Here is an 18353-nt window from a genome sequence, read left to right on the forward strand (position 1 = left end):
ATGAGTGTTGAGTACAATGGCTCTGCACCCCTCTTGCAATGGTTCAGATCTTAAATAGTGTTTAAAGAGTTGCTTTCTTTTCAGCTTAGAGTGGGTGCCAATCTTCATACTCATACAGACACACACCTAAACTCTTCCTTGAGTGCCTTACTATAAGAATCTACTGTTTTTTGCCTATTTGTTTGTTCCCTCAAATGGTCATTTTCCAAGTTCAAGGTAGCAAGTTAAGGGAAATCTTAACTTGCACTCCAGAAAACAACACATTTTGCTGTAGTTAACTACTAGATATACTTGATATCGTACACTGAATTTCAGGTGCTTCACTCAAGGACATCTGCTGAGAGTAAAGCACTTATCTCTCCTTCATCTTATTATCCAGTGGAAAGAACATCTTGCTATTGCAAATGGTAAATATCTAAAAGAAGGTAGAAGTAAATTACTCATTGTTTACACGTTTTCTAGTGATATAAAACACTGTGGTCCAAGGTCTCCAGAAGCCCATACATGTTTAAACCCTAGGGTGTAGGTTTGCAGTGCTTAAAACATACTTGACTCAGAATCCACACGCTTTTGTGAAATTTCATTCTAATTGTTTGGGTTTGTTTTGTTTTTTCCCAGTGTAAATCAGTGCTGGGTTTTTGGTAGAGAATCTGCATTGACCATTTGAGAATAACTTCTGCCTTCAGATTCCTACGCTGAAATCTGCAAAGCTGTGATCTCCCATCCAACACCACTTCACACCTATTTGTGGTGAACAGCTTTCTGCTACTGTTTTTGCTTGACTGGTGCTATAACCAAGTAGACTGTGGGTTTCTAGTTACTGCTCATTGTGTCATAAAGTTAAAAGGGTCATCTAGGTGTTCCTATTTCTCTTAAAATTGTCATATTGGAAACTCAGAGCAGAACATTCAAACTCCGCAAGGAGAAAAGCACGCAAAATGCCATACCAGTGAGATTTCTGCTTTTTCTGTCTGGGACAAGGACATTCATCAAGGGGTGATGAATCATCTTCCTAAGTCATTCACAAAATAGATTCCCCTTAAAATCCTTGGTTCAATAGCGCCGAGATTTTCAGCAGGCTGCTCTCAAATTCATCCATGCTAGCCTTATTTGCACTCATGTTTTATGTGTTTCAACTCAAGATGTGGGAGTTTCAAGTGCCTTTTCCATCACAAGATGATTTAAGGAAGGGGATGAAGTAATCCTGATGGTCCACATCAAGTACAGACTTAGCTGTATAGCAACATGTCTACTATCAGCACAGTGTATTCTGCCCCTGCATATTCCTTACTGGCAAATGAAAGCCCTTGATCCAAAATCTTTGTCTTTTCATAAAGAGGCAAGGGCAGTCATTACTTTCTCTCACCGTATCAGGTGCATATATTGTGTTCCTTCTCATCAGAAGGCAGACTCAGGTTATTTTACTTGGATTTTTTCCTACTGTTGGCTTTGAGAGCAAACATTATTCTTAAATACTACCCCTTATTTCAATATTCTAATTCATTCTTGGAAAATATTTTAGTAGCTACCATGAGTATGGTTTAATACTGAGAATACTAGGCTCTAATTATAGAACCTTATTGTATTCAAAATCATTGTAGCTAGTATATTTGATAAATACATCCCTTTTCTCCTACTGTAGGCAAGGCATGCAGGAAAACATGGTGTTCTTTTCCTCAGCCTTTTCAAGCTAATAGATGTGACTTGGACAAGCACTCCTGTAGTTGCCAGGATCTCTGAATAGTTCTACATAACCTTCCCAAGTCTTCTGGAGCATGGTCTATAGCTAGGACACCCTCCTCCTCTGCAGTCCTCTATTTGAATTGTCCACCAGATTAACAGTGAGTTTGACTATTCTGCAAATGCTATTATTTACCAGGACTGAGGTGAGAACTGAATTGCGTCCTTTTCAGCTGTATTAGGTGCAGCTGAGAATCATTATTGGGACATTTACCCCAACTCCTGTCCATTTCCTTTAGAGGAGTTGCAGCTCTAGGATTTCACTATGAGAACGGCGAGCCATTGGATCAGATTGTCCAGAGAAACTGTGACTGACTGCCCCATCCCTGGTAGTGTTTAAGGTCAGGCTGGACAGGGCTTTGAGCAATGTGGGCTAATGGAAGGCATCCCTGCCCATGGCAGGGGATTGGAACTAGATGAACACAAAGCATTCTATGACTTCATCATTTGTATCCCATATGTCTTTCCTTTTGCACCCTAAATGAACTGCTGCAACGTATCTTTATGTTTCTTCAATCCACAGAATCCTGACAGAAAAAAATCCATTCCGAGGTGACTGATCTTAATAAATCGGCTAAATAGCAACGTTCTCCCCTCTTCCAATTAAATTAGGTGAAAACATGAACTAAGAAGGGCGTAGGTCAGAGTAAAGGACAGCCTGAGGCTTCCTGAGGTCTTTGACCTATTCCTCCCAGACTAGTAGTATTATGCTGACATTGTGCAATAAAATCTTGTTATATAAATTATTTCAACAGCACAGCTATAACAGAATTATAAAAGAGCTTTATCAACGCCACCCAATTAATCACTTTTTGAAGCACAAAGCTTCTCTGCATGGAGCATACATACACGTACCTACCGTGCCTTTGTATCTCTATGCTCCTGTTGCAACTTGTTTTGACCCAATGAAAACCTGTTTTGAAAATACTGTACACCTACAGCAATCCTTTTTGGGTGCCAGACAAGAGAATTTGTCCTCCCGTGACTACAGAGGCAGAGCCAGCTTCATGGAAGAGTTTGCTTCATGGAACCCCTAATAATTCATCTCCTGTGTAGAAGATCTTTAGCGTCTCTCCAAAGTCTAGGATTTGCTGATTATAACAGAACAAAATCAAAGATACCAACCTTTCTTTATGTAATTGTTTTCCTTCTAAATTCCATTTGTTAGGAGCTATTTAATTCAACATGATTAGTACTAATTAACCAAAGGATCTTAAATTAAAAAATTGTTACATTAATTCCAATAGCAGGTATGTATTTAGGTCATATTCCCTATGAGTGCTCATTAAGTCCATAACAGGTGGTTATACGCTCCTCCTGCATCTCCACGCCTTGCATTTAACAAGGGCTAAATACAAAAGCGTGGAAATCTACTGGAAGTCCATTCTTTTGATGGGCCTCAGTCCAATGTCCAAGGCATAGTTTTTTCCTTGTAAATTCAGATGCAAGACATTTAAACCTCTCTGCTATTTTTACAAGATATAACACATTAAAAACATATTTCCACTGGGCAAACTATGTTGTCTATTTATCCGCAGGCACTTCTACAACATTCCTCACCAGGCTAAAGATACATGAGCACTCAGGGCAGAGCAGAATAACTCAGTCTCCTGCTTTGGAATAAATACAGGGTAACAGGAGATTAATTCAACACTAGTTATTTTACGACACCTCTATTAGGAGAAAATGACTGTTAAACCAAATTCTAATTCTCTCCAGATCTAAGGTATTACAATGACTGAAGTGACAAATAGTTCTCAGCACTCTAACTTTTGGTTGCATAGCTGGAATCAGGCAGGCCCACAACATGACTGGGTGCCAAGTAGCAAAGGCTCAGGAGAGTGAATGAAGATCAGAACTATTATGGCATGCGCTAGGCATCTGGGAGGCAGCAGCACTTCTAAACCACCGTCTGAATCCAAACATCACTAAAACTTATCCAAGCACAGCAGCAGAATGATAAAGGTACTTTCCAGGATTTCTTTATCACTTCAAATATACATAATGATACTTGGCACGTACTCATGTTTCTAAACTAAGCTTCTTGATGGTATGCTCTCTGGGATGTGGTTTATAATTTCCTTACTAGGCAGCTTTATCTATAGCAAATATTTTGCTTTTATGTGAAACACAATGTCTATACAGTTCTTCATTTTATACATCTCCAAAACTGGCGATGCCAAGCAAACATCTGAAGTGTTTATACAACAGCAAGACAATAGTTCTTAAATCACTGCTACTGTAACTGGCTAAACACACAACTGTACAAAGCAGTGCCTGATGCCATTATGCTGCTAGCAATTTTTTATGCCAGGCACCAAACAAATTCATCACAATCTTTCTTCCTCTTCTAATATTTCTCTCTCTCTAATTCCTTTTGCTGTGATTTACCTACAAGGAGATTAGTAAGCTTCCTATGCTCACTTCTACCTGCCAGTCTACACAAGGCACTAACTGTGCAGCCAGGCTGATGGACAGGACAGTAATCAAGCATCAAGTGAGCTGGAGGACTGCAGTGGGCAGCCATTAAATTGCAAGTCTGTGAGAAATACTATTGCCTTCAGCTCAGTTCATTGTATTACATGACAGAAAATTGTCTCCAGTGGTACAAGCAAAACAAAATGTGCTACCAAAACCATAACAGGAAACAGCGGTAGAACTACTGAAACTGAGCACACATCTGAAGTTAAAACATTAAAATTCACTCATGTCCAAAGGCTGTTTTCTGTGTTTTACTAACAATACCTCTTTCCTCCAGAAGCTGTTGGATTTATTACCATTTCTGATACACGTCACACAAAAAGGTACAAGACATGGTTATATTTAGACCTGTTTTTCATCGGTTTGCTGAAGTAACAGGTGGCTTTACTCAAATGAAGCAAACAGACATAAAAATTAAATTCTCATTTGGTTATACATTTGTGTGTCTGTTCCAATAAAATGTGGTATCAATTGATTTTATAAATGAAGTCAAGAAGCCAACACAGCTCTGCTGTAAAAATTAAGATGATTTTGCTGCCCAACTAACCATAAAGCAAAATGAATCTTAACAATCTGTTCAAATCATGGAACACCATAAATATAACAACCTGACTAGAGGCAAAATGTAAAGGAAGGGAGTTCTTAGGGAACTGCTGTGGAGCCAGGACTATAGATCATTATGTAGGCTGGCAATTAATGCTTATTTTAAAGTAGCAGCAGAAGTAGGATCAACTTTGATTCCAAGAATATAAGTGCTCCCAAGTGCATAGACTTTACATTACATTACAGGCAAAATTACAGCCACTGGACATAACCAGTGCATATAGACCAAGGCCAGTAATTATGAAAGCAACCTTTCTGAATCATCTGGCAATCAAGATTCTGGGATTTATTCTCTCATAGGTTTCTAATACAGATATTTGGGAATTGACAAAGGTGCACTGCACAGACACAGTGGCTCTATGTGTCCCAAAGCACACATAGCTAAACGAACCTCTCATTTTGAAACAGTTTTATCAATGCCTTCTGCTCTCCAGTTCAAGAGATAAACCCTTCACTTCCTTTACCTTCTCCACAAGGTACATAAATAGACTTGCTTCAGTCAGATGAAGGCTTGTGGTCTTAGATCATAGCAAATGTTGCTTCTGCTTTCTTAACTTCCATTTTCCCCCTGGGGATTACTCAGTGCTGGGGTAGCGGGTGTCTGTGAAGGGGGCACTGGAATCTCTCTATCACAGCACGGTCACTCCACTTCCTTACCAGTGGATCATGAGAATGAAATTCCAAGACCATCATGGAAAAAGTCAATCTTCATATAGCCTTTTTATATACAGTGCTAATTCATAGGAAATTTCCAATCCTATGAGCTACAATGTGACAAGCCTGCTCTATTTTTCCTATTTGCTAAGTGCCATAGCCCTATTTTTCCACTCCAGGTAAAGGTTAACTTTTTAAAGAGATACTGCTTATTCAAGACACTGCTTCCTTCTATCTAGGCTACATAAATGCATGCAGAACTCTATTGCTGGAGAGCAGTTATCTAACAGATTATTTAGTAGATTTGAAGGAGAGAGTCAATGCCAGACAAGATGCAACTACAAATCTCTTTTGAGCATTAAAGGCTGGGTGAAGAATGTGATGAAATAAGGAGGGGGGAAAAGCAGGGATCATGTAAGAAGAAAAGACTGAGCAAAACCACATGCAGGAGTGAAGCTTGCAAAGAAAGACAAGTGTAGAGATTCAAGAAGAGAGGAGATCACAAAAGTAATAATAGAATTTGAATGATCTTTAAGAGATTATTGAATCCCCTAATTGTACTTCAGAGACAGAAATGAAGGGTTACACCACAGATGCATCCATAACGAGTCTGACAACCAGCATCCCTGAAAACAAAGTTTGCTTGCAGGTGAAAGTACTGATTTCATCATGCCCTCTGCTTTGCTTTGCCAGATTGCTTATCAACAGGGGCCGAAGGCAACATACCGAAACATAAAAGAAACCTCCTCGGATATTCATTAGGAAAAACCTGTCAGAAGGAAAGGGATGAGAACCACATACCTGTGATTACATCAAACATATTAAAGACGTTATTTCTCTTTGCTATTTAAAAGATGCATGTTTGCTACTAGAAATAAGAGGAAATTCTTAAAAAGTCAGACCTCTCCAAATGCAGAAAACAGACAGAAACAAACCTTGACACTTGTAGGTAAAAGCAGAGAAATGCAGCTCAAAAATGAATGAGGAGCAAACTAGCCGTGGCCCTCCAAATAACTTGTCAAACAGCACAAAAGCCAGTCAAGAAGTACAAAGAATGCTCAGAAGAAATAAAGTCACAAAGAATAACTGAGAGGATTTTTGTATCCAAGTTCACTGTGCAGGCACTTAAAGAAGCTGCTGTACCAGAGCCCTGCTTTATAAGGGATGTACCAAAAGATCTGATTCACGCCGAAATGTCAGCCAAAAAGTGAATAAATCAACAAAACACACACAAGCAAATCAGCAGGCCCATAGTACATTCACACCTGAGCTCTAGAGAAACTCAAGTGTGAGAAAGTTAAACTCTTAAATAGCTTGTAACCTCCTGCTTAGAACAGCTTGGTACCAGAGAAGTGTGATGTCAATTCATAAAAGTTCTGGGAAGACAGAGGGAACTGTGGACCAGTAAATCTCATCTCTGTACCTTCCAAACTAGTAGAGACTGCTGTAAGACACCATACATTTATAAAGAGCCCAGCATTAGTGGACTCGAGTAAATACGATATATTGGATAGGAATCAAACTTATGCTTCATAAACATCTTATTTTCTTAACATACCAAAACCATGTGGACAAGGAAGATTCAAGTGCTCACTCAACTGCTCGACTTTCCTACAGGCATTTGGAAAGCTTTTTTCAAAGGCTTTTAAAAAACTGAATTACCACAGCAGGAGAAAAGACCCATGAGTGGATAAATAGCAGGTCAAGATAAGGAAAAAAAGATAGGAATGAGTGATGAGTACTATTAGGGTGAAGTCACCTGAGAACTGCATAGAAATGGGTGTTTTGACCTGTGCTATTCAACATATTCCCACATGACCTGAAAAAATGAGCTCAAGAAGATGGCAAGGTTTGCTAATGCTAGCAATTCAGTAACAGAAGGAAAACTGAGGCACAATTATGAGGAACTGCAGATGGTTCTGAACTGCACAGGGAGACTGGGAGATAAGATACCAGGTGAAAAGTCAATACTGACAAACATGAAAGGGAGATATGTGAGGAAAAAGACTTAATTTTACATATATAAAAAATGCAGCCTCTGAAAAGTAGATAGTAAGGAGATCTTTGTGCTAAAACATCGATGTAACCTTCAGCCATATGTGGAAAACCAAATCAGATGTTACTAGAACGGGAATAAAGAACAAACCTGACAGTACCTGTTAAACTGTCCATATGATATATTCACCATATAAATGCACAGTGGCCATACATGAGTAACATGTGGTTCCCCGTCTCAGAAAGAATATGACAGAAATAGTAAAAGGATGAAGAAGCAGGACAAGGGCATTCATAAATACAAAAGGGTTCTGCAGAAGGACTGAGCAGAGCAGGAGAAAAGGTAATAGAAGAGATGTGAAGAGGTTCATAAACTCACAAAGGTTATGAAGGGAACCAGAGGATTAATTTGCTGCCTGTTCATACAAGAGCTAGAGGGTAACAACTGGAGCTAGCAGGAGGCAGGAATGCAAACAGCCAACAAAGCTTGTCCTTCACACCACACATTTTCTAGGCAGTCCCTTGCCATAGAATTTTGCGATGTTATGGTGTGGGTTCAAAATGCAGCCAACCAAGAGCAAAGCTAGGGAGAGCTACTGAACAGAAACCAATAGAAACAGTACCAATTCTGGATATACAATTCCTTTACGATGGTAGAACATGCCATGAAAATATGACTACATGCTCTGCCATGCTATTCCACAGGTACTGGCTACTACCTATTAACAGAGCCGTGATAGAGGGTTAAATGAGTGTTGAGTTTGACTTAGTTACAATCATTCTATTTAATGGAGTAATTATGAATATTACCCTAAAGACAAGACCATGGAGCCCACCTACTATTTTTACTTGGCTCTTTATTTTGCAATTGATCAAGCATCAGTGTTCATCTGGGCTGTTAAACTTCAGCTCCTTCCAAAACCACGTATTTCTCTCTACTGTTTTCTCTCAAGCAAGGGAAGACATTTTTTTGCATCAGTTCCTAACTATAATTCCATGCTCTAATATAGATCTATCAGCTTTATACACATATAATGGAGTTCTCTAATGAAGCCAAATCAGACAGATTATCATAGTATTTCTGGATCACCACCTAACCATGGTTATCTAAGAACCACCTACATGAAATTCCAGCCTTTAATTCCTACAAAGCAGTTGATTTCCAGCAAAGTGCTATTATATTACACTTATACCAAGCCAACTCTTCCAATCTCTTCTGTGCATTTCTCTTATCAATATATGAGAGAATCCTTTTTTTGCAGAAAGAATATTTACTATATATTGGAATGCACATATGTACAGTTCACACATATACATAATGTCTATATAAAAACACAGAAAAACTAGTTTTCGAACAGATTTATTTCTATGCACTTCCTATAGCAGTTATACTCCTTGTCTTTAAATAGCTGCTTTTCTTTTCCCACAGTCAAAGCTTTAATGAGAAGTGACCAGAAACAAATATCCAGGCCCTTCTGTCTTGGCTGGAATCCACATAATGCATGACAGCACTGAAGATCCCTGGCAGGCACCTGTCAGAAACTAACATACCATAACTTAAGAGTCAGACTTAATTATCCAAGGAGACATTTAAAGAAAAGTATGTGAATAATATGACTCAAGAAGTGTGACTATCACGTGTACGCACTGTATTGTAGTGTACGCAGAGGAACAATGAAAAATTAACTAATAGGGAAAATGCTAATTAAAAGCTGTCTCTACGTAGTCTATTATATGTTATAATCAAAACAATTTTGTTATTAAGGTTTGGTGATAAATCAACTGCAGAACACGCTACCAGGACAAATGCAATCCTGGAGTATTTTAACAAAACATCGTTCCTTTTCTATTTGCCTTTGTACTTTTCACATATAATTCTGGTCAGCTGACACGTCCCCAGAAAATCAGTTTTGATTTAATTGTCTATAAAATCAAATGAATTCCTTTGTAAGCTCCACACGGCTGGTCGCCACATCTCTTCTTGTGACGGCTGTCACAGCGTATTGGCCCTTTTGTGTTCGGAGAAAGAGCCCACCAGCGGCAACAAAACGTCAGCCGTGCTTCAGGCAAGGAAATCACTTTGGTTCAGTTTCTGATATGCAACTGTTGAAGACCAATGAGCTAAACAATTGACCTAGCTCAGCACCTCAGCCCTTAGTTTGTACCCATCCTGCTGCTCTACTCCAAAACCATCCTCTGAGCCTTGCAAACGCTCAAACACAGGCACACATGGCTGAGGCAGGGTGAGTGATGTTCCTAAGTCTTCTGCTTCTGTTCCTTACTCTAAAACTCCTCCTAAATTTCTTTTGAAGTTTAAGGTAATGCACAACAGAGCCAAAGACAGTCACGAGAAAAGCTTTGTGAGTGAGTATATGCAAATGCAAACAAGTTAGTTTTTGGAAATCTGCTCTTTAAAGATGCCTAATGTGCATGAAAATCACATAATACATGCAAATATAATTTGCTGCTTTTATGTATAAGCAGGAAAAATACTGAAATACAAACCAAATAATGACAAATGATTTATTACCCTAATTACACCTATCAAGGAGAGACGATTATAAAAAAGGTGCAATGTTTACATGTAAACTGTATAGCGAGATTCAAAGTAGTATAGATGGAAAACAAAGGTTTCACGGAAATAGAGAAACCTGTTACTTTAAGAGAATTTAAAATGTAGTAATAGATATTCTGCCTAAAATGTGAAAGAATTTTGACTTCATAAAAAATGTAGGAGTTGAAAAACTGGTTAATGTCAAAATAATATTAAGAAATCACTAGGGCACTCAAGATTTACTGAATACAAGAGCAAGTGTTTGACATATTACAGCTGAGTTTGCCTTAACAGCAACACAACAATTGTGTCCCACTCTTTATTTTCCCAAATATCCTTTTATTAGACCAAAAAAAATGCATTTCCTTTCCTTGCCAGGGAACATAAGAGCTTAAAGCAACCATTTCAGCCAAATAGCAACTAGCATCTTTACATGACACCCGCCTTCCAATTTGATGATACTCATGGAACAGGTACTGATGAGGCTGAAAATGCTACAGCACCAGCCTGACACTTCCTAATCATAGCATGCTTATGCTGACCACAAACCATAGCTACAGCCACACTGGTGATACACATGTAGCTCGCACAAGATGTGCCTGCACATAATCTTCAGACCTTATGGCAGAGCAACAGCCAATATACAGTTGAGCACTAAGAGCCCTTTTAAGCTTTCACTCTTGCAGAGCCCTGAGGGATGTGTAAAATGAACACCACATTCAGCAAACACCAGTGAGTGACCAGGAACACTTATCCAGAAAACAGCTTTATCAGCCCCCTTGGAAGAAAGAATATGAACCCTCAGAACAACTTTTTATTGTGGTACCAGTTTTCCATCCTCCTGCTATTTTTAATGAAGAGCAGGAGGATTTATGTAGGATAAAAGAGTAAACCGAGTCTTAACTTGCCCTGAGTATAACCCAAGTCTACAGAGCAGCACTGGGTCAGACAGAAATTGGGCATCTAAGAACTGAACTGAATTTGTATAAACAAACAAGCTTTATTTACTGTATTCCTTCATAAAATCCCAGGCTTGGAGTCTGCAAGTTCGTTAAAGAATCCATTTATGTACACTTGAATGCTTATTTAAGCAAGAAACAAGAGAGCTTTCCCATGGAAACCACACAGAGATGTTTCACTTCACACGTACACCACAAACAAGGATGCTAACTTTCCACAATTTACTGTATTTTCTTAGGCTTGCTATTGTATTTTAGGACCATATCTTTCGGAGAAGCTGCTTACACAGGAGGCCACAGATATATAAATAAATTACCTAAGCCAGGCAAAGCTTGAGATGTGAACTGAGAGGAAACAGCATCTCAGCAGCTTGTAAGAAAATGGTAATAGTTTTGGCTTCCGTGTTCCTAGCTGGAGGAACAGGTTAAAATTTTGCATTTAGCTGAGAAATGAGCAATCTGGAGGCATTTGGAATCACACTGTTTAATCAGGCCTTGATTTGTCCCTTAGAATTAAATCAAGCCAGAGGGCAATCCCTGGGCTAAGACAATAGCAAGCTTCAGTTACCAGATGCTATCTCTCAGTGAGGAATCTAAGTCACTGGGCCTCAAAGGAGCCAGGTGATTTCAAAAGCTGCTTGAAAGGACACAGAGAAAGAGAAACTCTATTTCATGGAATTTATCACACAGGCATAAATTGGTCCAACTTTTCCATCAAGAACATGAGCAGTTTTTCCCTGTGAATGAAGAAGTTCCTCCTAAACTGATACCCTCATTTGAGAACTTGCCTCTTAAATCTAGGTCTAAGTGTGAATGCATACCATCTACTTCTATATATATGCATTTTAGGGGAGTAATTTGCTCCTATTTACAGTTACTACTGATTGTCTCAAGGCCACAGCAAAGGGTGAAGTCCCAACTTCAAAAGAGATGCCTGCCTCTGCTGGGGGCCACAAAGATAAGCAAGGATCCTAAGACTTTCAAGTTCAGCCCTGAGTTGAAGGCATTAGATGGGCTCACCTGGTTGGGAAAAAAACCCAACAACCCTGAGAGAAGGCTGGGCACAGAGTCAAAGTCCCTTTGGCATGAACTTACGACAGCTCTGCCTATGAATAAGCAGACCGCGTTGAGTTGCTGAAAACAGACGCAGGGCTTGCCAAAATTGAGGACAAGGAAACTGCTGACTGGTGTAATTTCAAAGCTGGTGGTGCTTCTATACCTATGAGTAATGTGGTATACATTCTTCATTCAATATATGACTGGACAGCTAATGAACCCACTTGGTGCAAAAGCAAGTGAAAGCCATCCTTGAAGGTGTCTTAGGCTACAGTGAAGAAGATGCAGAGTGATCCATCAAGTGTCTCAGAACAAGGGCAGAGAATGTGGTCAGATACCAGAATGTCAAGTGAGGTCCTGTGGCCCTAGAACAGTAGGGCCAGAAAGATAAACAGAGCTGTTTTGTCTCAAAGGATGCCAACTACTTGGGAGACCATTTGGCTAACAGGGAAAAAAACTACATAAAAGCAAAACCTAATGAACAGTATTTAGAAACACAAACAAGTTGTCTCTGATTTGCCCAGGGTTAAATTTACTTCAGCTGAGCAGAATTACATTGCTTCTGGAGGCTAAATCATGTATCCTCCTTTTCTGTTTTTATTTGGGATGTTTTGACGTGGTGCTTGAAGTAATATGTTTAATTAGAACACTTCCGTATATATGTTCCCATATACTCGTCTATATATATTCCCATATTCTTGGCCCATAATGTGGCTATGGTAAAAATAGAATGAAAAATTATTTGGATGTGTTGAAACACACTATTCTAAGAAGCCCTAGCAAATATTTCAGGCACTGTTTACATAAGGTGCTCAATTGTGTTAAAAATCCATCTTAAAATATGCTCACACGTATTGTAACATCATACTTTTCTTGATACAGATTTATTTATGGTACCTACTGAGGAATCACTACTTGTTCCTGCAAGCAAAGCGCTTTTAACTGGAGCGGCTTCTCTGTCTCTGCAGCTCAATGATAGTTATTTCAGACACTGCAGCATACTTTCTTCCCCCGCTTCTCATCATCTTTCTCATATTACGTACTCAGTGTAAAACTTAAATGCAAAGGCTCAAAGAGAAGAGTGAATAACCTCACAAAACGCACATGTGATAGTAAGTGTACATACTTAGTGCTTTTTAAAGGAACTGTTACAATACTTCTGAATTTCAAGTGCAGGGCAGAGAAGTCCACTTATACACACCCACTCAGAAATGAATGCACTTAGCAGACAGCACATAGGTACTTGTAAGCTTCCAGCTGCAGAAGAAGTGCATTTTGTAGTACAGTTACAAAACAAGCCACAGCAATGCTTCCATTTCTAGTTTAGCAAAATACTCCCAATATTCTGATAGAGAAAAGAAATGAGCCCACAAAATTAAACCCACATTTGATCGAAAAATGGCTCTCCTCAACAGTACGGCAGCAAAACCAAATACTAGGGAAAAAACTCTATTACAATGGATCAAAATCCAGAATCAAATGTTACTTGACGTTCTTCATAAAATTTAAATGTACAAAATCTGCAAATGCTTCAGTCAATTGCTGTTCGCTTCCATCATTGCCAAATTACAGTCTCTGTCCATGCCATTCATTTGATTTACTCAGCTTGAACAATTTTCATTTGACTCTTATTTACGCATCCTTGCTAATTTTATTTAATCTTCTGATTGTCATTCAGAACACTCATCCCAATATGCCTTGTTATTTATGCAGTTTGATGCCTTTACATGCTGAATAATTGATAACCAGCCTGTTTAAATCTCCTGCTGTTCTAACAGTTTTACACTTTGGGAAATTGAAATATTGCAGCAAGGCTGTTGCTCATATTGCTCCATTCAGGTAGAATCTTACCTAGTATATTAAAGAGACACCACTGCCCATGGCAGCTTCCCTTGCAATAGAACCACTCTGGGGAGGCTGTACTGTTATCTTTTAACTAACAGAGATGCTCAGACTGAAGTAGGGTCTCCCTGGCCTGAAATAAGGGCTTGCAGAAAAACTGAAGAGGAAGAAGTCAGAGATTGCCTGTTTCTAGCTGACAGAAAAAGCAGTAAAGAAAGAGACAGTCACACTTCTGGATAGGACTGACTCCTATGCTAGATGGGTGGTTTGCTCTACCTCCTTCTATTCTCTGTCTTTTTATTACAGCTTAATTCCACACCGTTCAGGTTTTTCTTCCTTGTTCTCTCCATCTCACATGCTTCCCTTCAGGGTCACCCCAACACCCACACAAAACCATGCAGTTACCTTGACTGACTGCTACCATGCAGATTACTCCTGCTGGGGGCTATCTTGTCTGCTTACCCTGGAAGCTCTTTGGAGCAGAGACTGTCACCACTCTGTGCCCATACAATGCCTAGCAGAAAGAGTCTTCTTTTGATCAGTCTCTGGCACTAATGTAATAAGCATGATTAATAAAGTATCTGTCTATACTCATATGTGGGAACGCTAGAACTATCAGAGAACAAAAACAAGTTCAGCTTTTGTAATGCTGGAAATGTACAGTTAAATCCATGAAACTTCTACTGGCAGATAAGCATGCAACACATGGAATACTTAGTAGGAAACAGCAATCAGACTTACTTTGCTCTCTTGGCCATTTCATTGCCATCCCAGCGCGGGCTGTAAGGGTAATTCTTCTGGGCCTGGGAATACAGCTGGCCACTGTTAGTGAAGTGGTAGACGGACTGAAATGTTAGGGTTGGTTGGTCTCGAGGAAAGTATAGGGGAAGGTCAACTGAAATACAAAAAGGAAAAGAAAAAAAATAGTCATAAAAATTCACCATTGCATTTTTTCCCCATTTTTTAATTGGGAATATGGAATTCCTTGCTATTGATTTAAAGGTGAGAGAAAAGGATTGAGAATTAAAATACACTTCTGTATTTCTTACAAGTAATGTTTCCAACACATCACTGTATGGGACACTTTGCTTTATCAAAATGCTTCTGTAAAGTACATAATTAAATAATGTTTAGCTAGAGTATTTCTACATTAATCATATGTTTACACCATGATTATTTGGTTATAGAAAAATTAACACATTTATTTTCCTTTACAGTCAAATTTTCACTTTTGAAAATTCACAAAATACTTTGTGCTTTCCATTCAAGAAAGAGATTACACTTCATCTGCTTTAGCCAATTCATTTTGGTGCCCCCATGGACATCATCATTCTCATTTTACAGCTATTGAGATGTAAAGCAGTCAAATGATCTGATAAAGGATGTAGAAAGATTCTGTCACATGAGTTGGAAAAGATCTCAATGTGCTGTCATCTGCTAGACAAAAAAACAACCCACAAAACCAAAAACACACTGCAAAGTCACTAATACCCAAAATACCTCGCTAAAAATAAAAATCAGAACCTCTTAGTTCCCTTTGCTTATCACTGTCTCATGATCAGCCAGGTCTGCAGAACAATAGCCTCCAACAGTTAATCATATAGTCAGAAACTGGGTTTTAACCTTTTCATTGCTAGGCTTACAGTTCAGATTTTCTTGCTCTAAGTTTACTTCAGCTTCAGACGTCTGCAGTTAAACTGATTTATGACAACATACTCAAATTATTTACATTAAATGTCTAATCTAACACCAAAATCAACAAAAATGTGCATTTCTTTTAAAGGTGCAGACTTCATTTATAAAAGACCTGTGACTGCACTTTTTGTTATCTTTCAAATCCCAGTCCTTTAATTCTGCACAATGAAAGAGCACTGCAATGGAATAGTACCTCCCTGCAAATCTTACATGATTCCCTATTGGTGTAGCGATGAGTCAAATCAATTAATGAGATTACAATTAATTCATATTAGCCTGGGTTCTTGGTATTCCCTCTGTCACTTCACAGTCCTTCTTCAAGAGGAGTCTCTTAAGTTAATAAACAGGTTGTAACAGTTGAAGTAGGAATCAAAGCAGAGGGCAAAATCAGTGCAAACAGAATTTGAAAGGAACATCACAGGACTAAAACCATCCCCAGACACAACAGGATCTCCCCTCCAGCACACTTGGGAATGTGCTGTATTTTCCACTTTTAAATACTTCATGGAGCAGATTCCAGCACTTCCTCTGAAATCTCTGCTCACAGACTGAGCCATTGGTGTAAGACAGGTTTTATTTTTCCAAATACCATGCTGTCATCCTGTTAGTTTCTTAACTTTATAGCTTCTTCTAATCACACCTGAAGTACTTGGGTGCACATCAGCCACACCACAGCTCCCGTTCTCCTAAATCACCCTCCAAGCTCTATGAGTAAAACGATCTGCAGACACGAAGGACAGAAAACTGAATGTGTTTGAACACTGAGACTCAGCTGTAGTCTCAAAATACAACAAATCACTGTGGACAACAGTGTTTGCTCAGTTCATGACCCAGTCTGAGCTACACGTGCTAACTCCCGGAGTTCTGGTGACTCAGCTCACACAGCAGCTTCCAGCAGACACTTAAGCCGTAACGACATGGGCAGAGTTCTGCTAATTTGAGGGCAGATCATTGCTGTAGCAAAGGTTAGATTCAAAGATTGCTCTGTCAGATTCCTCTTTATAACATGATTATTAAATAACAACCATGAAAAACGTTGGTGTATCAAGGCCATTTATCAGCAAGTTGTCTCCTCCCCTGGCAGATGTTATGTGCGTGCTGCAGCCTGTGAAGAACTTCACCATGGAAAAGAGTAGGAAGCAAGAAAACAGGCTCTCCATTTTAGTGTTATAAATATACTTCCACTGCTCTGAGTGCTTAATTCTGCTCCTCTAGAGCATCTTTTGCCTTAAGTACCAACTCCTTAACAGAGAACTACTCTGCATACTTGCGTATTCTGTCACTGTGTGAAAGGAATAACAAACCTTAGCAAGACACTTGAGTAATAGTTTAGTCCTTACACTTCACCTTTTACTTGAGAATCCCTAACTTCTATTAACTTTCCCTTGAAAACCTCTGTATACATAACAGGTGAAGAAGTAGCAGGTTTCTTCCTGTTACCTAAAGTTACAGGTTTGCACTTAGGAGAAAGTATCTAGCACTAGAAACACTGTTTAAATGGATAATCAAGACATTGCTTTCACTACAGAGATGCTTCCATTTGTTACAAGAAGCCTTTCTTTCATAAAGATATTTTTCCAACAAAGGTACCACCAAAATATAACAGAAGATATTTTCTTCTTCTATTAACCAAAACCTATCTAGGAATTTTCAGGAATAACTTACAATAGAAACTGTTAAATCAGATAATCAAATGAGATTTATAATTGTGCATCCCACATCCAGCCAACAGCATTATCATCCCAAACTGCCCCACTCCCATTTTTCTGACCCAAGTGTTTCCTTAATACAAGGTGTGACATGAGTCCAGACCAAGCAAAAAAACCTGTCCCTAATTCTGGAACACAACCACACCTAAAAGACCAGTAAACAGGAAATAGCCTTCAGTTGTAAAGTGTTATACATATCTCAAGGTAGCCAGCTATTATTTCAGCGGTAGGAAGGGAAGGCAAGAACTCACTTCCGTCGCAGTGGGTGCCCATCCATTGACATTGTGAGGGCACAGAACGCCTGGATTTGGGGTGCAGCATTTTACTGTACATGAAAAAAACCAAATACCACTGGTAATGAACACCAGCAGGGTGATAAAAGGTCAAATTCTGCTCACAGTCATGCAGGTTGATAAAGAAAATGTTTCTTTTTTACTTGGTCATGTAGGCAATCTGACTCTCAATCTGTCCATTGATGTCAAATCAGATCTGCCTTCATGCAATAGATAAGGTGGCAGAGGAAGTGTTATCATAACTATATCCCAAACAACATTTACACTTTGTCATGAAAATGTACCACAGTTAAAAACAACTCACTACTTTTGTAAATCAGCACCTGAACGAGGCAAACTGTAAGAGCCTGCTTTGGTTTGGCATGCGAGTTACCTAAGAACTAAAAAAACCGTGTTCATGCTGAATACAAGTACTATTTCCAAATAAGAGCTGACTCATAAAGTACCCTGGTGATATGTCTGCAGAAAATAAGCAGATGACTCATGTCTGTAAATTCCTGAAAGTACCAATAGACCCCTTGCTTAGTCATCTTTTGCTTGGATGCTGGGTTCACGAGCTCTGTAAACTATAATGAGGGATCTAGCTTTTAGTAGGGCTCTCTCTCCTTTTTTTTCCTCTCTTTAAAACAGTGCAAATTATCTCCCTAAAAATAACTTCATCTACGTAAGTGAGTCACTGCAACTCGCAGGCTTATACAAGTCATGCAGTTAAGAAGTAATATTTGGTTACGAAGGTAAAAATCTCGCTGTCAAACTCGGATTTAAAATGAAA

The 18353-nt window shown here is 39.0% G+C and overlaps 1 protein-coding gene across 1 annotated transcript in view; it reads right to left on the reverse strand.

Annotated features, from left to right (window-relative positions):
- BABAM2 (BRISC and BRCA1 A complex member 2) overlaps positions 1-18353 on the reverse strand; it is a 155034-nt gene that overhangs the window by 7314 nt on the left and 129367 nt on the right. Inside the window, exon 10 of the mRNA XM_034060923.1 lies at positions 14626-14779. Within this exon, the coding sequence (XP_033916814.1) occupies positions 14626-14779 (154 nt within the window). The remainder of the gene's footprint in view (positions 1-14625; positions 14780-18353) is intronic.

The sequence above is a fragment of the Melopsittacus undulatus genome, chromosome 3, assembly GCF_012275295.1.
Source record: "Melopsittacus undulatus isolate bMelUnd1 chromosome 3, bMelUnd1.mat.Z, whole genome shotgun sequence".
NCBI lineage: Eukaryota > Metazoa > Chordata > Aves > Psittaciformes > Psittaculidae > Melopsittacus > Melopsittacus undulatus.